Source organism: Schistocerca cancellata, chromosome 3 (assembly GCF_023864275.1).
Source record: "Schistocerca cancellata isolate TAMUIC-IGC-003103 chromosome 3, iqSchCanc2.1, whole genome shotgun sequence".
Classification (NCBI taxonomy): domain Eukaryota; kingdom Metazoa; phylum Arthropoda; class Insecta; order Orthoptera; family Acrididae; genus Schistocerca; species Schistocerca cancellata.
In genome coordinates, this window is record NC_064628.1 from 547,696,908 (window position 1) to 547,719,575 (window position 22,668).

General features: G+C 40.2%; 1 protein-coding gene across 6 annotated transcripts in view; it reads left to right on the forward strand.

Annotated features, from left to right (window-relative positions):
* LOC126175387 (mucin-5AC) overlaps positions 1-22,668 on the forward strand; it is a 182,522-nt gene that overhangs the window by 12,538 nt on the left and 147,316 nt on the right. For all 6 annotated transcript variants that reach the window (XM_049922165.1, XM_049922163.1, XM_049922166.1 and 3 more), the window contains exons 4-7: positions 5,866-5,998; positions 6,159-6,819; positions 6,902-7,482; positions 9,228-9,350. In XM_049922165.1, coding sequence (XP_049778122.1) covers positions 5,866-5,998; positions 6,159-6,819; positions 6,902-7,482; positions 9,228-9,350 — 1,498 coding nt within the window. The remainder of the gene's footprint in view (positions 1-5,865; positions 5,999-6,158; positions 6,820-6,901; positions 7,483-9,227; positions 9,351-22,668) is intronic.

The window sequence follows — 22,668 nt, forward strand, 5'->3', positions numbered from 1 at the left end:
AGTGGAAACAGAAGATTCAAATAGCTGTTCCGGAATTGCTCCTGTTCGTTTATTTTGTAGCAGTTTTCTGTTTTCACACACACTCAAAATCTCCTTCTAGAAGTTGACATGGGCCATTTAATTTATGCATATTGATAATATTTCATACAAACTTGTAACTCATTTTTATTCTTAAACTAATTTTTAGGTAGTTTGGAGGATGAGACGTATAACTTGACATTTAGTGTTTTTGCGTGAATTTGTTTGATAAAATTGGGTGTAGCTAGTAGACCTGATGGCCTATTGTTGTTTTATATAATCTTTCACTTGCAGTCAGTGTAATTGTAACTTTCAATTCTTAATCTCACACTGCAACCAGGAAATGGCACAGGAAAAATGGTGCAGAGTCATTACAGGATCAAAACTTGTAAATTACTATTACTATTTACTTTTTCTCATTTGATGGACTAAGGTGCTTTTAAATTTTTTGTTGCTTACTGGTTTTCAGTCAAGTCAATGCATTTGACAGTTGCCTCCATGTCAAATGCAGTTCACACATCTACTTACCTGAAGAATCTTTGAGTTGGTTTACTTGTGTATCATATGGAAAGCCCAACAGTTCGTTCTGGATGATGTTAAATAAGTCATTCTTTTGCTGCACATGGAGATTATTATTATTATTGTTGTTACTACTAGTACTACTACTATTAATAGTAATACTAAAACTAATGTTGTTGTTATAGCTTTTAGTGGCAGCAGAACAAGTACTGCCTGTATTAACTTTACTAGTTCATAGTCAGTATGATTAACTCACATTGCCACATGGCAGACTCTCAGTGATTTTAATACTACTTACATTATTAAAATTATTTCCTAGGAAGCTATGGTGTAAGAAGTTAGTGTTTGTGTGAAACCATGGTCCGATGTAAGAGGGGGCCTGATATCCATACTCACACCATGTTTGATAAAAAATAAATCGAAAATTAAAATTGCAACCAGATGTTTACAGATGGATTTCAGTTTACAGTTAGCCATAATTTTAGAACCCCTCGGTATTCTTCTCACTCTTTGTAAGGGGAAAACTTGAATACAAACACTGAAATATAGGCTCTTGACTTTTAATAAGAAAAATAAATCCTTCAGTAAAAACGTTCATCGAACTTACTTTTACACTGAGAGGAACACAAAAAGAGCCCTGTAATCAAGACGAATGTCTAGCCATTACTTACAGTACATATATACACTTGAGGTGACAAAAGTTACGGAGTAGCAATATGCACATAATACAGATGGTAGTGATATCGTGTGCACAAGTTATGAAATGGCAGAGCTTAGGTGGAGCTGTCATTTGCACTCAGGTGATTCATATGAAAAGGCTTCCGACATGATTATGGACACATGACAGGAATTAACAGACTTTGGACACAGAATGGTAGTTGGACCTAGATGCTTGGGACATTTGATTTCGGAAATTATAAGGAAATTCAATATTCTGAGATCCACAGTGTCAAGTGTTGCTGAGAAGACTAACTTTCAGGTATTACCTCTCACCGCGAACAACTCTGTGCCCAGTGGCCTTCACTTAATGACTGTGAACAGCAGCGTTGTTTGCGTAGAGTTGTCAGTGCTAACAACACTGTGCGAAATATTTGCAGAAATCAACATGGGACCTACAATGTAACTAACCATTAGAACAGTGCAGTGAAATTTGGCATTAACGGGCTATGGCAGAAGCAACCGATGTGAGTGCCTCTGCTGTTAGCATTGCTGGTAGCACCTCCCCTGGAAAACTGTGGTAGGACAGATGAGTCCCAATTTCATTTGGTAAGAACTGATGGTAGGACCCCACAAAGCTTTGGACCCAATTTGACAACAAGGCACTGTGCAAGCTGGTGAAGGCTCCATAATGGTGCGGGCTGTGTTTACATCTACATTTATACTCCACAAGCCACCCAACAGTGTGGTGCAGAGGGCACTTTACGTGCCACTGTCATTACCTCCCTTTCCTGTTCCAGTCACTTATGGTTCGCAGGAAGAACGACTGCTGGAAAGCCTCCATGCGCGCTCGAATCTCTCTAATTTTACATTCATGATCTCCTCGGGAGGTATAAGTAGGGGGAAGCAATATATTCGATACCTCATCCAGAAACGCACCCTCTCGAAACCTGGACAGCAAGCTACACTACGATGCAGAGCGCCTCTCTTGCAGAGTCTGCCACTTGAGTTTGCTAAACATCTCCGTAACGCTATAACGCTTACCAAATAACCCTGTGACAAAACGCGCCACTCTTCTTTGGATCTTCTCTATCTCCTCTGTCAACCCGACCTGGTACGGATCCCACACTGATGAGCAATATTCAAGTATAGGTCGAACAAGTGTTTTGTAAGCCACCTCCTTTGTTGATGGACTCACATCGTTTGTTGATGAACTACATTTTCTAAGGACTCTCCCAATGAATCTCAACCTGGCACCCGCCTTACCAACAATTAATTTTATATGATCATTCCACTTCAAATCATTTCGTACGCATACTCCCAGATATTTTACAGAAGTAACTGCTACCAGTGTTTGTTCCTCTATCTTATAATCATACAATAAAGGATCCTTCTTTCTATGTATTCGCAATACATTACATTTGTCTGTGTTAAGGGTCAGTTGCCACTCGCTGCACCAAGTGCCTATCCGCTGCAGGTCTTCCTGCATTTCGCTACAATTTTCTAATGCTGCAACTTCTCTGTATACTACAGCATCATCCGCAAAAAGCCGCATGGAACTTCTGACACTATCTGCTAGGTCATTTATATATATTGTGAAAAGCAATGGTCCCATAACACTCCCCTGTGGCATGCCAGAGGTTACTTGAACGTCTGTAGATGTCTCTCCATTGAGAACAACATGCTGTGTTCTGTTTGCTAAAAACTCTTCAATCCAGCCACACAGCTGGTCTGATATTCCGTAGGCTCTTACTTTGTTTATCAAGCGACAGTACAGAACTGTATCGAACGCCTTCCGGAAGTCGAGGAAAATGGCATCTACCTGGGAACCTGTATCTAATATTTTCTAGGTCTCATGAACAAATAAAGCGAGTTAGGTCTCACACAAACGCTGTTCCCGGAGTCCATGTTGATTCCTACAGAGTAGTTTCTGGGTTTCCAGAAATGACATGATACGTGAGCAAAAAACATGTTCTAAAATTCTACAACAGATCGATGTCAGAGATATAGGCCTATAGTTTTGCGCATCTGCTCGACGACCCTTCTTTAAAACTGGTTCAATAGAACTGATCATTGATTGCAAATAGTTATTTTCAGCTACTTGGAGACCATATGCAGCCATTCATAGACATAGTACCCATAGCCCAATGGAAATTTTGCTCAGTGGTTCGTCAGGGGCCTTCCAATGATTTTTGTGTCCATGCCGACCCCCCACCCCCAACACACACACACACACACACACACACACACACACACACACACACACACAGTCTGTTATGTTGCTTGTTTTATTCCCTGCTTTGCAGTTCAGCATCTGTAGTAAATCACTTGTGTTCCATTTAGCTGAATGCTGAAAAAACTATGAGTGACGGCCAAGTGCCTAACTTATCATCATATGTGAACGTCCTTGTTTGAATAAGTAAATAATAGTTTTTCAGTATATGAAACTTGTTCCAAATGTTGTTGTTCTTTTGACGCTTCATGTTGTTGTTCCATAAACTGATCCAACATTTTGGTTCTAAGAGTTCTGGCATTGCCAATGTGGATTGTCTTTACAATTATTTGAGTTTTCGTCACCAGATAAAATTTTTGGTTAGCGGCCAAGTTGTTATATTCTTAAAATAGCTGGTATATAAGTACAGGTGTTCATTAACACAAAACACAAAGCAGAAATTCTGCACAGTAATATTGTAACATGCACATTGAAGCAAATAAACAATAACTGAATACAAAACTGAAAGTCATGGCATATCTATATACACACAGAAATTCTATTAAAATGTAGAAATGTTCAAACACAAGAACTTCGTATTTTGCTACTATCCACGCCAGTTGTCTCTAGTTTTACAACAACACAGTGAAATTCCTTTTTTATGCTATTCTGCGGACTGATCCAAAAAAGTTTAAAATGCAGGATAGTGTAAAATACAGAAAAGCATAGGAAACACAACAATCAGAAATGAATAAATTACACTTACTGTCATTTTATTTGTATTGTTCAAAATATGAAATGAAAACAGTTTAAATTTTGCCTATTAAAAAAATCTGAAATCATTACTTGTTTTTGTTTCTTTTCAGCAGCAATTAGCTCTACTTGTCTCTCCACAGTACTCAAAAGAATAAATGACAAAGGCAGTGGCTGAGTGCTAACAAAGTCCCATTGAGGTCCGATGAAATAAATAAAACATGGAAGCAAAAGTCTTTTGTGAAAACATATTAAAAAGATATTTGTGTTTTAATGTGAGACTTGTTATTGATAATCATTATAAAACTGCAGTAAATAAAACTTGTAACACAGCATTGCTTAAAACACTGAAGTTGACAGTCTTCATAAACAGAGATCAATAGACATGAAATCCACAGCTTGTTGTCGACAAGGAGTACTTCAGGGACATCCTGGTTGAGAAAGAGGCCAGAAATAGTTGTGGTGTTACAGAGCATCTTGAGGAGCAATGCTTACTCCATCAGGTTGTACCAACCTAAGACTGTACGCCTAGTACGGATTAAAATATCTCATGCAGAAGTAACGACGATTTGTGAGAGCTCATTATAAAGATGGCCATCTTTGAAAGTGGTGTTTATTTGAATAAATGGCTGTGAAATTAAATTAATGTTGCTGTAATTCAATGTTACTCAATGTGCCGACAATGAAAATCTTGCTTGCCTTGCTAGCGCTACATTACATGATAGATAATTTTGCGTATTGTCAGTGCATTCTGCTTTGTTCCAAGGCCTAGTTTGAGCAGGAATATGATGCAATTTTTGCAGAAATCTGTATGAAAATCATTGTTAAGGGTTGCGATAATGTGAAAGAAAACTTAAAATGCAGGAATTGTTAATGATGGGAAAGAATCGTATTGAGAGAATAGGACTTCTGTTGGGACCGACAATAATGAACGTAAAATCGGGGTTTATCTGTGTTACAGGTATCATTATCTAGGACTGTAGTTTCACCAAACTAATTAGGCAATATATTTCTATATATGAGCATTAGTAAAAATTGCAGCCTATGTTGTCACAAATATTTAGGTGTTAATTTGAAATGTATTGCAGTTGTGGTTACGGGTAGAGCTTGAGAATGCAAAAGTTCTGGTCCCCCCTTCCCCCCACCTGCTGAATACATAGCAGATTTCGCACCTGTAGTGACATGAGAATGTGACAATATTTCTTCCTCTCTTGCTTCCCAGTGTTTCGTCTACCCATTTCCCAATGTGTCGTCTACCCATTTCCCAATGTGTCGTCGGAAGCAAAATGCCATGTTTTGCATGTTTCAATTCAGTGAACCCTTATACATTTCTTTGGGAAGTACTGTTTATCCCCCCTCCCCCCATGGGTCCATCTTTACCTGTGTTATTTCAGTGTCATCACAGTTATGATTATTCGTACTAGCTCTCTTTAGTGTTTTCTCTCATCCTATGAAGTGTTCAAATGGAACCTTCATTCTCTAATCTTCCCAAGAGTGTTGGTGGTTTTGTTGTGTGTGAATATTGTATGAACTGAATTGGCAAAGAAAATAGTTGCTATTTGCAGACTAATGAGAAGTCATTATTTACTCTATTTTTTCAAGTAAAATTTGCAGTTTTATTATTTTTTCCAAATGAAATAATTCTATGTTTTCATATTTTTTTCTGTGGGTAGTTGTCATTTAACAATGCTTTTGTGATGTTGCAGTTCAAACAGTAATTCATCAGTTCTACCAGTCACCATTCCACAAGAGGGAAGCTTGTCCCGAATTGATCATAGTAACAAGGAAGATTTTCAAAAAATGCTGTTGGATTGGCAGGAACATTTGGGATCATTGCAGGTATGTAACATATTATTATACTGTATGTTGGCTTTTGTGAGTTGTTTTCTTTGTGTGAAACATGCAAAATTTGAACCTTCATATATTCGTGAATCCAAACAGTGTGACACATTGACATGAAAATCTAACATTCCTGAGATTTTTTTTTCCCCGCCCCCAGGTGTCAGATACAGAAGAAATAGATGCTGTGCCAGAGCAGCTACCAGACAACATATTTGAAGATCACATATATGACAGCATGTTTACAGAGAAACCAATATTTACTTCCGTAACTTCAAAGTCAACACCAAGTATATCTATTAAGGATGATGATATCAATATCTATAACTTGGATGAGTTGTTGGATTGTGCAGATGATAATGATGACAAATTACCTATAAAAATTCATGAACATGTACTCAGAAAAATGGGACAGTTAAAAGTGGATCTAGTTGCTAAGCCTGAGATAAAGGCGGTGGTGAAGTCAGAATCTGAGATACGTGAAGCTGGAGGAGAACAATCAATAGATAAAAATAATCAAAGAAAATGTGTCAAATTGGAACCTAGAATTTCAGTGAAGAAGGAATCATATGTTGATTGCAAGTTTATGAAAATTAACAACATTAATGAACAGTTAGCGACAGAAGAATTTGCTAAAGGTGCAAGTACTCTTTCAGAGCAAAATGATAGTTTTGAACTGTTGAACTGTGATCCTTTAAAGATGGAAGAAGAACTGTTAAAAACATTCCCAAAAATAAAAGTTGAACCATCAGAGCTGGATCTCAAACTAGAAGTTGATGAAGATTGTGTAGACATTGAGACAGTATCTGAACAGATTCCAGGTAATATTTTAATCAGTGTCTATAGCATTTTTACTCATAATTTCCCTTATAGTCCTCTGACATATATTTTTCTTCCTTCCAGTTCTTGAAGCAGGTGACCTTAAGAGTCTGCTAGAACAGTTTGAGGCATCAGAAGCAGTAAGCCCTAACATAGTTACAGGAACTGCAACATCACTGCAGCAGCAGATGCCAGCTGACAGTGCACTGGGCAGAGAGAAAGCAGATACACCTGCCACTGCTGCTACAAGTGCTCCCTCCACTAGCATAGTTTCTGCACCTATCAAGCCTCCAATTACTTTACCTTCCTCAGGTCAGCAGGCGTTGCCAAATGTTACCACATCAGTTACTACCTCAGTTGTGAGCACATTAAAAACACACACCCCTGCTCCACATGCTACATCTGCCATTCCTTCTTGTCTCAAAATTTCTAATTCTGCAACTCGACCACTTCTTAAATCCCTACATTTGTCTCAATCGGTATCTGCAGTATCTGTTGCAGCCAATCAATGTCCCAAAGAATCCAAGTTGATTGACAATTCGTCACCTTCAACATCTGTAGCAAGCAGTGGGAGCAGCAGTCCAGTGTCGCAACCAACTACACCACCCCAGTCAAACCATAAAATCCAGGAGTCATTATCTGCTGCACTTATAGAGAAACTAAAGGTATGTTTGAAATAGATTAGGAATTAGTCTAAGCAGTAGATCAGCTAAATGTAAATGTGCACTCCACACAGTATCTTGTATACCTTTTTTTACAGAATTTTGAAATGTGGTGATGTTCACCGTTGTCTTTGCCAACTTTCTTTATGAACAGAATGATGGTTATTGTTGAAAGCTCAGGTTTTTGTAGGGAATAAATGCAGCAAATGCACTACATAGAAAAGTTTGTGTTTGAACATTATTTCAGATTACATTACCCTGAAGCCTTCTGCAATGGATTTGATGTATAAACTGTTATTAGGTGTTGTTTTTAGAAATAAAGATTTCATAGTCATGAAAGTTAAATTAATGTATGAACACCAACTTTTCTTTGTTCTGAATAAATGCTTAACCACAGGGACTTGTTGTGGACCTATTATTCCTTTCAGTGGAAATCCACTCAGGATTAAGAAAAATGTGTGGTGTCGTTATGGTAGTAGTATGTTGTTAATAAATGATGTTTAATAGAGTGAACAAGAAATGCCTTCCAGCTGTAAACTTGTCACTTAGAATCAGAATGACTCATTCTTGTAAGTACTTCTATTATGTTTGAGTTGGTGTTGTAATGTCATTCCAGATATGATGCAAGGTTTTGTATTTGAAACTTCATTGACTTCAGTTTTAAAATAGGAAAGCTGTGGCAGCTGGAGAGTATGGAAGAGGAAGGGACAGTAGTTTAGTTTGCCAGTCATGAAGTGGTGAAAGATCTTGTGGACAATTAGTTTGCTTGCTATTAGGAACACCATGATATTCCTTTCGCTTAGTTATAATCAGTGAAGATACTCCTCTACATGAATTATATACTTAGTTCTGAAGCTAATGTAGGGTTTTTTTAATGAAATTTCTGCCTTTTGCTGTAAATTATTACTCATTTATTTCATAAATTATTACTCATTTACTTCACACGGTTGTGATTTCAGTGCTGTAGCCATTATCAAGTGCAAAGTGAAATACTACCGCAAATGTCCAACATACCTGCATGACATGTCATCATTGAAATAACATATCTGGTTTTATAAACCACTCGCCTTATTACAGGAGATGAGTGCAGATCAAAAATATGTAAAATGGCAGAACTTCATTCAAAAAGTTGTACTTGACTGTGGTCCCCAACGAAGTAAAAAATCATCAGTGTTATAGTGGTCCTATCATTCTTCAGGTAGCTCATTTATATAAATTTGTAAAGGAAGACAGGTATGGCTCACGTTTTTTATTGTAATTATCAGTCCAAAAACTGGTTTGACGCAGTCTACACACTAGCCTATCATGTACAGGCCTCTTCGTCTCTGCATAACTGTTGCAAGCTACACATCTATGTGAACCTCCTTATTATATTGATGCCTTGGTCTCCATCTACAATTATTACTCCTTCCCCCACATTGCTGTTTATAAATTGACTACTCCTTGATGGCTTATGATGTGTCCTATCAGCTGATCCTTTCTCAAATTATGACAGAGGTTTCATTTTTCTCCAATTTGATTCAGTGCCTCCTTATTAGTTATTTGGTTTGCCCACATAATCTTCAGAATTCTTATGTAGCACCATATTTCAAAACCTTGTATTCTGTTTGCTTGATGTAACTCTTAGACAGTCATCTTGCAGTTAAATATTGTTTATTGATCTGTTAAACTTTTTTTTATGTTGACAGTTACAGGTGGTGGTATTACAATTAATATTCTGCATGCTAATGAATTTTGTGCTGTTACAGGCCAGTGGCCGCAAGAAAACAATACCAGTTATACCAGCGATGCCAACAAAACGTTCAGGGAGAGGTGCCACCCGAATGCAAGATGCTGGAGCTGCTCTCAGTAGAAACAAACTTCTGAAAATTGTAAGTGTTTGTGTTGTTTGCTCTAATTATACAATATAGTCATTTCTTAAGTGACTTATTTTTCTTGATCAGTTAGTAACATGCGGCAGATAGAAAAATTAATTGCTGCAAGTCAGATTTCCATTACTTGTAACTCAGATTTACTTCTGAACAAGTGCTGATGGAATTGGAGTAGATTGGATGAAATGAACTAGTGTAATGCAAAGAAACACAATGTAACAGAATAGTGCGAAACTGTAAGGAAACAAGGACAGTGTGTGAAAGAAATGGAATATTTTATTGTCAATTAGCTGTTCAATAAACAGCATATTATGAAGGAACAGATAAGTAAGCTTCTTCTCAGTTACACAAACCTACTGTATACTTAAGTCATTATCTGCTTCTTCTTTTGCCCTGCTCTGTGCACTCCTTGTAGCATGCCATTCTGACCTTATACTCATCTTGAATTACATTTAATCTTGTGTTTTGAGTTTGTGTTTTCTGTGAGCATCTATAGGGTATTTCATGTAAAACGCAAGTGGCATGTTTGGTGTTCCACAGTAATAAATACTGTGAGGGTGGGCTCTGTTCACCATGAACTCTGCAACCTGTGCCTCAGGCTTGGGCAAGTGTCATATGGGTTTTAGTTGAGCCACTGAAAGAACATCCCTGACAGCTGGCAGCCATGTTGCCAATGCTACTACATCTCAGTTTGTTGTTATGTTGTGTTTGTCTGTCTGCGAATATCACATTTGTAAATTTTAGAGCCATTGCAGTGCCAAAACACTAATAATCTTGAGGGATCAAGACACCTCAGTTCATAATTAAAAACAATATATTTGCAAATATATGTCGAGATAAAGATTACGGTGTTTCCGTATTTTAGTGCATATTTTATTTCTTACCTGTATTTTGGAGACGACTCCACAGTCTTCAAAGAGAGTTCCTATTATATGTGTGGTGTCTCTCCATTCAGACATATGTGAAAGAACAGACACCATCCATGTAGTAGTAATATTCCCCCTGCAGGTCCGGGGTGAGAATAGGCCCGAGATATTCCTGCCTGTCGTAAGAGGCGACTAAAAGGAGTCCCTCCGTACCTGAAGGCAGACCCACGTATTCGCACATGTAGCCGGTGACGGAGTAAAGCGTAATTCCCCATCCTGGGTAGACAAGTAGGGCCCGTGCGTAGCCCCTGGTAAAGGCCAGGCCTGGGGAAGGGTGATTGCCTGAGCTGACACCTTCTGACCATGCCGATTGGTCCCTCTGTCCGTTTCTCTGGAGGTGTGACCTGAGGTGTAAACATTCACCTAAGGTGGGAGTGCCCTCTGAGAGGGTCCCCTCAAGGAAGGAGCGCGCCATTGGAGACGCTGGCAATCGCAGGGGATTCATCTGCAATGGACTTCTCTTCTTCTTCTCTCTCGACTTCTGCCCAAAAACGGAAACTTGACCAGCCACCAGTGACAAAAGCACTGCCGCCTGCCCCAAAGTTCCTCGTAGTTTCTAGATCTGAGGACGGAAACATTTTTCATCTGTCAACCCTTTCGTTATTCAGAAGGTCGTAGATGCCATAGCCGGACCTGTCAAGTCTTGTACCAGGATGCGTAACGGTACCTTGTCGTTGGAAACTGAGAGCGCCTTTCAGGCACAAAAACTCCTTCGGGCCACACTCCTGTACACGTGGAGGCTCGCTGCACTTTGAATTCGTCGCGTGGTGTGATATCTACTAGATCACTTGACGGATTGACTGACGAGGAGATCCAGTCTTTCCTTGCTGAGCAGGGCGTGACGGTTGTCCCGGAGACTTTTCTTGACCTTTGATAATGTTCAGGTGCCATCGCACATCAAAGCAGGCTATGAGGTTATTTCTGTTCGCTCCTATGTCCTGACACCTACGCGCTGCTACCAGTGTCAACGTTTTAACCACACCCACCAGTCTTGTTCTAATGCAGCTAAACACGTCACTTGGGTCAGGGACACCCATGAGGGTGACTGTCCACCTTCGTCTCCTCGTTGCGTGAACTGTCAGGGTGACCATGCAGTGTTCTCTCACAACTGTCCCATCTACAAGGATGAACGCTGTATGCAGGAAATTTGGGTCAAGGAGAAAGTGTCCACCTTGGCTGCTCGCAAGCTTTTTGCTAGTAGGAAGCCCACGTTGCTCCCAGCGGGGAAATACAGTACCGTCCTCGCCTCTCCTCGACGTACCAGGGAGGTATCAACGCAGACATGCGATCTGACCTTTAGCGCTACGGTCGTCCGTTCGGCCAGTGCTAAGATAGTCCAGTAAACGTCTCCTCCTCCTCCTCCTCCCCCTCCTCCTCCTCCTCCTCCTCCTCCTCCTCCTGTCACCCCTAAGACACAAGCACCTTCATCAGCTTCTGCAAGACTAAGACCCAGAAGTCAGATGCACGGGCCTTCAAGAAGGAACTGTCCCGTGAAGACTTCTTATGCACCCCGAACTCCCAGCCATTGACCAGTACTTCCACTAAACGACCTTCCAAGAACACATGGAAGATGACTTTCTTCCTTGTTAAACCTGACCTTTTTTGCATATCTTTTATTGTAATTTGTGCAGGAGGTTAGCATAGTATTCCCCAGTAATTGTTTGCCCAGTAGGGAGATAATCTACAAACAGAATCCCCTTCGCATCCCAGAACACTGATGCCATGACCTTTCCCCTCAAAGGAATTGTCTTTGCTTTCTTTGGTGGCGGAGAATCAGCATGTTTCCACTGCTTTGACTGTTGGTTTTTGTCTCTGGGATATAGTAGTGCACCCAAGTTTAATCTGTGGTCACAAACAGGTGCAAAAATCTTGCCCGTTTCTCCTAAAACGGGCCAAACATTGTTCCAATATGTCCAGTGTCTTGTGTCTTTGATCCAGCGCCCTGAGTCACGGCACCCATCTTGCAGATAATTTTTTTTTTTTTTTTTAATTCTTCAGTTAAAATGTGATATACCCTTTCATGTGACATCTGGCAAGTGTGAGCAATTTCACACAGTTTCAATCAGCGATCCTCCATGACCATTTTGTGCACTTTTGCAATGATTTCTGGCGTAGTGACACATATTGGCTGACCATTGCGCGGATCGTCATCTAAGCTCTCCCGACCAAATTTAAATTCATTTGTCCACTTAGCAACAGTTGAATGTGAAGGAGCAGAATCCCCCAGTGTATTTTGGAAATCGGCATGAATGTCCTTTGCTTTCATACCTTTCTTTATGAAGTACGTACTCACTGCTCGAAGCTCAATTTTTCCCATCTTCGTAAATCAATGTGCAGGAACAACAACAGAGCCACGTCACTGCAAAGCTCTCTTTCAAGAGCACTGACATGGCATGTGTTTACAGGCAACAGTCCAACGAATATGACGTGAACAACTCGTTGCGATGGCGCTGACCTCTTGTGGTGATTCCGAGAGCTTTTCAAACCACCCTCGTACATGTCACCAGCTTGTGTCCTCTTGAAAATTATTCAGCTCTATTGTTTTAGCAGCAAGCATGCTGGTCTTCCCTGGAATCAAGAGTGGCAGTTGGCTCTTGTAGATCTCCAGCACACTCCTCCCTTGTTATTTTTTTCACAGAAGTCATTCCTTTTCTCAGAACAGCAGCTACTTGACAATGACCTGTGACAGTGGTATAAGAGGCCTGCCTTTATCCCTTCCTTCCTCAAAATAGCATCAAGTGTGAAAATACGAGCTCACGAGATGGGCTCTTTAAGGTTGCACCCCTGCCGGCTTTCCTAAATATAAAGGAAGATACCATATCACAAACATTTATATACATTTGAAATTGTGACGCTTTACGCCGTACCATTAACACAAATTAAATCAAAAGTCACTATCCGCAAAAAATGATGAACATGTGGCAGATGCTTTGCAGTCACTCAGAAAGCCTCGCACCACATACCTCGAGAGGTAGGATGTGTCACACACGACCTCGAGTGGTAGGGGTGGCAACCTTGCACCTTCACTATGGTAACAGCTACACATTTCAGTGCTTGGATTGGCACTGAAGTCCCCCACACACAATGTGATCCACATAAATGAAATGTCAGAGATGTTGGTGGCCTGACTATAACGCTTCAGGCTCACAGAGCTGTTCATAAACACAAACTGATACCAGACAATCATCCTTTAAGCAAAAACACTTTGAAATATTGCCATAGATGCATTGTCCTACATGAAATGACCTTAGGTCTTTCATTAGTTGTTAGTTCTCTGGAAAAAGGATGCAGATATGTTCACATACCTTCAAAAGTCCTGCTTTTATGGGAAAAGAGCACTCCAGTAATTCTAATTGCACTCCACAATCCTGTTTCCCCATCAAGCAGAGTCTCTTGATGTAGCCGACGAGGATTTGCAGAACTCGTAACGTCAGTTGTTATGCAATTTCATGGATCCTAATAAATGCAGCCTTGCATCATCAGAGCTATGTATCAACCTCTCCATTGTACACAGGATACAGCAGCTAGGTGCAGTACTGACATCAAGCAGCATAACAAATCGGTCACCCAGTGCACTATTACTTTGTAAGGTTGTATTTTGTGTTTGGTGCACATCTCTCTGAGCATAACAATTTGAAATGATAAATTGTGGAATGATTTCCTTGGGCTTCCTTTCAAAGCCACTAGTAACTCATTCAGTAAACCAGTAAACTAGCATCCTGAGTTAAGGAGTGGGTTGCAGCACATGAAATGATCAGAAACTGGTTTCCCAGTGTTGTTTCCTGCAAAATGCTGGATATAGGTCTTGCATTATGCATGAAAAACGGTGTTTTCCAATTTCTTTAGGTGTCTTTTTTTTCCATTGCAGTGATACTTACTGTTATTACTTTTAATTTTGCTTCTAAAGAACTGATAATACTTTATCTTACCTGCGTCTTATGTATTCATATGTTTCCTTTTATTGATAAACTCCAATATTTTATGAGTATTTTTTGATTTTCATGTGTTTTAACACTTTACCTGAGGTAATCTATTTAGCCTTCATACATTTTTTATGTTTATTGCATTACATTTTGTTCACTCTGCCCCCTCTCCAACCTTATTCCCCCCCTTCCTCTCTTTTATTGTGTCCATTGTCCACTGACTCGGATAATTTCCATTTAGTCATACTCCATAATGAACATCTTGTACTTCACAAAGGACCTCATGTTTGTACACCATGAGGTATGTGGGGTCCTGCCCACTCGTCTCTTATAGGGTGCCTAAAGGATGCTGCTTTCTCGGTTAGCTAAACAACAATTCAAGCAAGTCACATTAATGGTTTTTATGAGAATGAAGTAGATTGTCAATACTTAACTTTGATTTGTGAGAACGTGTCGTAAGTGATGGGTGACACTCAAACAATTAGTGTCCTTTGCTATATACAGTGTTTGAGCAAGTTTGTGGATCACTAATAACGGCTATCGTAGTGCTCTCTTCTGGTACGTGTCTTGCTAGCATCTGGTTCCTACTCCGGCCGAGGCTGGCATGTGCGGCGCATATATTCCCTTCTTGTAGAGGCTACTCCTGTCGTGATGCAGTCCTAGTCAGTGGGCTATTGGCTAATGTCGTCTCACACCATTGTCTGCTCTAGCGTTTGTCATCTTTGTGTTACACTGGAACAAGCTACTCTTCAAAGGTGGTTATTTGCCAGGTCTGTAAACCTGAATACTGGTCTGGCAAATACACTTTTGAAGTGCAGGTCATAGTGTGCGACAAGATGTCGTTTTATTGCAGCTTCTTCTTCTTCTTCACCACCACTTTTGATCTCCACAGGTCATTTTCCTTCCAGTTTTCTAGCTTAAATTTGTCTTCCATTGCTTCCTATATTTACTTTTCCCATGTTAGCACTTGTCTGAACATCGATGCTGTTGATGACCTGAATGGCTATTTTCACCTCGGCAATGGTTTTGGAGTTATTGCTGTACACCTTGTCTTTAATATATCCCCACAAAAGGAGTCACATGTGTTCAGAACCAGAGAATATGGTGGCCAATCTAGGCCCATGCCAGTGTACTGGATACCCCAGAGCCAGAATGTGGTCCCCAAAGTGCTCCTCCAGGACCTCGGACACTCTCCTGGTTCGATGGGGTCGTGCTCAGATGATTTCATCTCCATAATCCAAAGTGACCCTGATTTTGACAATATGTGGTTCATGCGAAAAAGTGGTCCAACTGAAGCATTCATATTTCTTTACGTACTACACGAATATGTAATAAAAAATGGGTGCTCCTATTTTAAAAAATGCAATTTATATCCGTTTGACCGATGGCAGCGCCATCTAGCGGGCCAACCACAGCGCCATCTGGTTTCTCCCTTCAAGCTAGATGAGTTTCTATCTTTGTAGTTTTTTTGCTTGATGCTTATTTTGTGAGATATTTGGGCCGGTCACTATCAATGGTCCACCCTGTATATTTCATATTAGGGAGTTCAGCAGTGGATTTAATAAAAAGAGGTGACAGTTTCCATTTTCTGCTTTCACCATAATAATTTTATTAGTTCACCTTTATTACAACAAAAGTAAAAAGTACCACTACCTTCTTTTAATGTATATAAATAAAAATGTGTGAAATAAAAACAAATCAAAATTAGTGAAACCAAGGTTTTGCTTGTCACCAACATCATTCAATATTTTATAGATGACTTTATCAGAGAATGGAAAAGAGAGATGGAACACCATCAGGTATAAAGATTTGGGTGAATAAACACATTAACATAACGATGTTTATTGATTGACATTCTCATACTAGACAGCAAAGATAAATTACAAATGGAATTACATAAACCAACAGTATTATGAAAACGATTGTTGCTATTCACCATTGAGCGGACATGCTGAGTTGCAGATAGGCACAACAAAAAGATCACAGTCTCTGGCTGCTGAGGCCATGCATTCCATCCTGGATATTCCAATGTTAGATTGCGTAAACTAAATGAGGTAGACACAAATGACAATCTGACTATATCTATAAATAAAACAAAACCCTTAGCCTTTTTAGGTATTCATCCAGTACAAACAAAAGTAGTCCCGATAATAAACCTATTGAATAGGTAGCCTGTTTCAAATATTTAGGATCTGTCATGTCATATGAGCAAGATATAGATATACAGGAAAAAATTAGTATTACCAACAGATACGTGGCATAATAAGGAGAACATGTGAGGGTAAAACAAGGAAAGAGGACAGCTGAAATTTTGTAAAGTCATGGCAGTTGTAAGCTTCCGCTCTGCACTATTTATTGGTTTACTCTCGATTATTACTTGCTATAGTATGGCTGATTGGAAAATTAGGCATTGGACATTGATAAGTAGCCAGTTTTGGAGTGCAAACTTACTCCCACAGTACATGTGCCAATATCTAAAGTTCTGGTCTTGAGTCTATGACACATGCACTATCTATTCTCCCACACTATTCTGTAACTCATCCTCTTCCAAAAAATCAAATAGCAATGAAGGGGTTGCAATATATGAAACTTTTGTATTACACATAATTTATTTCACTTGAAATTCAAGTATTATGTCCATACTTGTTTTGATCACACTCGCATTACAATCACAGTCACTTATCTGTCATGAGCGTATATGAATTTATCATCTGCAGTTTCTTACTATACTATCACTTTTGAATTATATAATAATGCCCCTGATACAAAATTAATCCTGAACTTCAAAATTATTATTTTGACAACAATCATTTCTCCCACACACCTACGTGTCCTACTCGCACGATGGCTGTAGTGCAGCTCACTCACTTCATTGCACCACTGTATCTCCATTCTCTGATCTGTCCTTTCTGGAGCTATCGGATATTATCATCAGCTATGCTGCTGCATGGTAGTAAAGAAGCATAAAGTTAGATGTGATCCATTACGTACAGGGTTGATATCTGTACCCTCACAATTCCCACTTTATTATATGGGACAGAAAGATGGACACTGAGAAATAAAAATTTACAGCAGCTAGAAGCATCACAAATGAAATTTCTAAGATCTGTAAAAGGCTACACTAAGGAAGACGAAGATAGAAATGAAGTCGTAAGGGAAGAGTTGAGGCTGCATCCAATAACCCAAAAGGCAATCCAGTACAAAGGAAATTGGCCAGCTGTGAGTACGACCCACATTGTGAGGGTTCCATACAAACTAAATTATGTGTTTAGGTAGCACATCCATCCTGGGAATCAATATTAATAAGGATCTTTGCATGTAATGGACATCGATCTTGGCAAAGTATAGGTCCCGCAGTTCCAAGACTTTTGAGAATTTTTTAAGTTTGAAGTTGGATAACAAATGGAAAAAAGTATTTTTTATGTGATATAAACACATATTAACACTTTTTTATGTTTGTCCTGTACTTTTACTGGGAAACCTGGCTTCTTGCCAAATTTCATGATTCTACCCTATACGTTTTGATGAGTTGGTTTGCGAGTATCAAAACATATGACAGAAATTGCCGTATCTTTTTACTGCATTGATTTTAAAAGCTTACATTTATTACACCACCAGGGAACAATAAACTTTAGAAGGTACCATAAATTTTGACTCCAAGTGTCTATCCATTCCCAGAGGAAGAGGGTTTTTTGCAGTCAGACAGATGGAGAACGAAGTGATCCTATAAGGGTTCCGTTGTTACCTTTTGAAGTACAGAACTCTAAATTGGAAGAGAATCTTTACTTCACGTGTCACCACAAAGGTTTTCTAAATATTGGTGGATTATAAACCATGGGGCAAGAGAAGTGCAGGAAGACTGAGGAAGAGATGGTGTGACTGGAACAAGCCCTAGCCAAAAAATATATATATTAAATTACTAATATCCTTTACTGAGTGTATCAGAGGGCACAGAATATTGGCAATTTTGTAATTAAATAGCACTTACAGAACCAAAATGCACTTGAATTTTGATTTTGGGTTACTCTTTCCAGGTAATCGGGCAAAACCCCTGTTTAAGAAAAACATATTTGGGTCCCCAGAGATTTGTTTTGGTGTCGTCGTTGTCCCCCCCCCCCCCCCTCCCTGCGTAATCTGAAATGATGTATATTTAGTAGTGGTAGCAGCAGCAGCAGCAATAATTTTGTGTGGCTCAATGGTCTGATGCGAGTCTTTCAGTTGGACACCGTTTCAGCAACTTGTGTATTCTTAACCTACCCCAGTTATCTAACCAGGGAAAGGGGACCTACAGTTTAAAATGGAATACAAGTCACATTTTATTTGTGGTGACTCTTCACATCATTGAGAGGGGAATGCAAGGTAAAAATGAAGACTGGAAAATCTGTGGTCCAAGTGAGATTCAGTACCTCGCCTTCTCGTCAGTTACGAAGCATGCGCTTTACTGCTAGGCCACCATGTCTGACAGTGAGATAAGTGACTGCAGAAAAGCAAATTAGCTAGAAATGCCCGACAGAGGTATGACAGGTGGACCTCATGGAATATCTGTACAGTTTCCTTATACAACTTTTTCTTCTATTATAGAATGTTTTAAGAACTTGTTGGCCCTTACAGCAGTAGTTTCCATAAGTTGATAACCCAGTAAATCGTGCAAAGTGACTAAATATAGGTGCACATAATTTTTGTTTTCTATGAAATGATGTCAGACAGATGGGTATTCACTTTAGGCCTATATCACTGATATAAATCTGCTGAAGAATTAGGGAACATATTTCCTCCTTGCTTATTATGACCTGCACTACGTCTTGCGTACTATGAGTGATAATCTTCTCTATGAGAATCAACTGGATTTTGTGAACAGAATTATTGTAAAATTCATTTTGCTTTGTTCATTCATGAGATACAGACGACAGTAGTTAAAGATGTCCAGTTTGACCCAGTTTTTGTTGCCATTGAGAATGTCTGTCAACTTTGCTATTGGAATGATGGCTATTTAGCAAATAAAGGTCAACATATTGTTCTTAATGTGGACAAATAGTCGGATGTGAAACTAGTTTGTAAAATTACTTGTGGGTCCTCCAAAATGAGTATGTTCAGTATGAATAGCAATACTACAACAGTTATGAAAAGGATAGATTGTTACTACGAGGGTGAGTCAAATGAAAACCTTAAATTTGTTATAACAAATCGAAATTTCACATTGTTATCCTGTAAGTTGGTAAGTGTGCTACAAACAGCGTGCAGAATGGCCGGTAGGTGGCAGCATAGTGCAGATGCACACATACCGTTGCAGTATCAGTGTAAAGATGGCCACCCCACTTGCGACTTGCACCAGGGAAGAACAGTGTTCTGTTATTTGGTTTTTGCGTAGTGAAGGTGTGAAACTTATTGAAATTCATCGACGAATGAAGGTTCAGTACAGTGATGCGTGTTTGTCGCAGCAGCAAGTCTATGAATGGAGTAGGAAGTTTGCAAATGGTGTTACTTCAGTGAAAGATGCTCCTCCTCCAGGTCAGGCACAATGAATTGTGACTCCACAGAACATTGCAGCAGTTGAAGCCATAGTGAAGGAAAACCACCATGTGACACTGAATGACATTGCAGCATGTTTACAGGTTAGTCATGGGTCAGCATACCACATTGGGCATGATGTGCTCCAGTTTCACAAAGTGTCTGCAAGATGGGTGCCATGGCAGCTGACTCCTGAAATGAGAGAACGTGTTGATGCTTGTGAAGAACTTCTTTGGCACTTTGAACGAGAAGGTGATGGCTTCCTTGCAAGAATCGTTACTGGGGACTAAACCTGGGTTCACTTCCACCAACCAGAAACAAAGATAGTGCGCAAGGAATGGCACCATTCATGATCACCAAAACCAAAGAAGTTTTGAACAGAACCATCAGCAGTGAAGGTTATGCTGACTCTCTTTTGGGACGAAAAAGGTGTCATTTTGGAGCATTACATGCCTAGAAGGAGCACTGTCACCAGTGCATCATACACAGATCTCCTTAAAAAATCGTCTACGGCCTGCAATCAAATCAAAGCGACGTGGATTGCTGTCAGCAGGTGCCCTTTTGCAACATGACAATGCAAGGGCCCACACTGCCCATACAACAGTTGCAACAATCACAGACCTGCATTTTGAGTGTCTTCCTCTTCCACCATACTCACCAGACCTTGCCCCAAGTGATTTCCGTATGTTTGGACCACTCAAAGACGCAATGGCAGAAAAGAAGTTCCGTTCTAATGAAGAGGTACGCCATGCAGTGCATGAGTGAGTGTACGGACCACCAAAAGATTTTCTTTCTAAAGGAATTTATGCACTTAGTAAGTGCTGGAGGACTTGCATTGAATATAGGGGAGACTATGTTGAAAAGTAATACAGCTTTGTACCACTTCTGCACAAAAAGTAATATTTTAAAAAATACAAAATTGTTAAGGCTTTCGTGGCCACTTGTTGACAAACTGCCTATTGGCTTCTGTCTCGGGTTCTTCGGCCGACGTTCATGTAATGATTTTTCTGACGTTTCACCAGCACGAGTGGCTGGCATTGTCAAAGCTTCACCCTCCATTGCCGGTGGTGAACTGGAGCCGAGCTCGCGGGCGGAGACTATATGTACCTGGCGCGCCAACGTCCGAGGGCTTCTCTGCGGTCATTTCCGGTGCGGTTCTCCTCTTGCTACCTGCGACGGTCGTTTGCTGCAGTACGGGAAGCCAGGATCCGTTTACCTTAAGGCTTTCCTCTTTCTTGTTCAAACTGTTCGCGTGTTTTTGTATTTCTACAGCTTCTCTGAACAAGCACGTGTGATAGTGCTTCTCTACAGCCAGAACTTCTGTGTCGGCGAATTTTATTACGTGGTCGGTTTCATTCAGTGCGTGCTCTGCCACGGCCGATTTCTCCACCTGCCCCAACCTGCAATGTCGCTTATGCTCTTTGATCCTGGTGTTGATGGATCGTCCAGTCTTTCCGACATAAACTTTTCCGCATGTGCATGGTATACGGAAACTGCTTCTCAGACAATAACCCCCGGACTTTGTACATAAACTGATTTCCTGCACCATATCCCCAAATAATCCTAATCCTCCCCACTACCACCAAGAACTAGCTAAAAGAAACAGCTCATTTGTCACCCAATAGTGCTCAACAATACAACAACTGAACCACAATCTTCGTCAGAGCTTTAATTGTCTATCACAGCAGTTGAGAGACCTTCAGCATACTGGGCAAGGGAGTTCTTTTCACTGCAAATACACTGTCCCTGGGTGACCAGGCAGTATAGGAGGAACTTTTTGGTGTTGAAGGGATGGCAGCTGTTGTAATGCAGGTATTGTTGGTTGTTAGTGGGTTTAATGAGAATGTAAGTGTGGTTTGATCCATCAGAGAGGAGGTGGTCAATTTCCTGGAAAGTGGCGTGCTGGATTGAGGAGGACCATGTGAAACTAATGGAACAGTGGTGTTGAGGTTGTGAAGGAATGAGGATAAGGTGCCTTGGCTGTGAGTACAGACCACAAAGATACCTTCAATTAACCTAAACCAGACCAGGAGTTCGAGGTTTTGGGAAGCTAGGAAGATTTCCACTATATGGCCTATAAACTGGTTGGCATAGGGTGGAGGGGTGGGGCGGGTTATTATTTAGGTGCCCATGGCTGTGCCACAGATATGTTTGTGTACCTTCCCTTCAAAGGAGAAGTACTTGTGTTTAAGGATAAAGTTAGTAAGGAGATGATGAATGAGGCAGTGGGTCAGAAACACCCCAAAAGGCTGGCAAGGGTGTTGAGGGTAGGTTGGGCTGAGAAATAATTGTTAAGAAGAAAGTTTGATATGTTGCACCATTTCCAAGGTAATTAGCATTAAGCTCATTAGTCAGGCCATTGCATGTGCAAATTCCAGCCAGTAAGGATCGAATCTGAGCCGAAGGCGGAACAATCTCATCCGCCATCTTCTAAACTATGTGAGCAACTGGCACTAATTGTATGTGGCAGTCTGCTGGAATTTGCAAGCGCAACGGCCTGATTGGCTAACTCGAATGCTAATGAACTCTGAAACAGTGCAACATACCGTATTTACTCAAGTCTAAGCCGCACTCGAATCTAAGCCGCACCTGAAAAATGAGACTCGAAATCAAGGGAAAAAAAATTTCCCGAATCTAAGCCGCACCTGAAATTTGAGACTCGAAATTCTAGGGGAGAGAAAAGTTTTAGGCCGCATCTCCAAATCGAAACAAAGTTGGTCCACTGTAATATGAGACAATTTAGGTTGAATGAATGACAATACAGCTACAGTAGTTTGGTTCGAGTCGTAAGCTTAGCAGTTCAGCTTTACCAGGTAGCCATTGCTATGCGTCAGGCGCTCCGTCCGTATTTATACGGGTACTCTTCCTTTTTCACGTGCTTCGTCTGTTTTGAATTGATTGCTTATTTTTCTTTGATCTGATACGCGCAGTTTTCTTTGTTATAGGTGTTTACGTCACTCT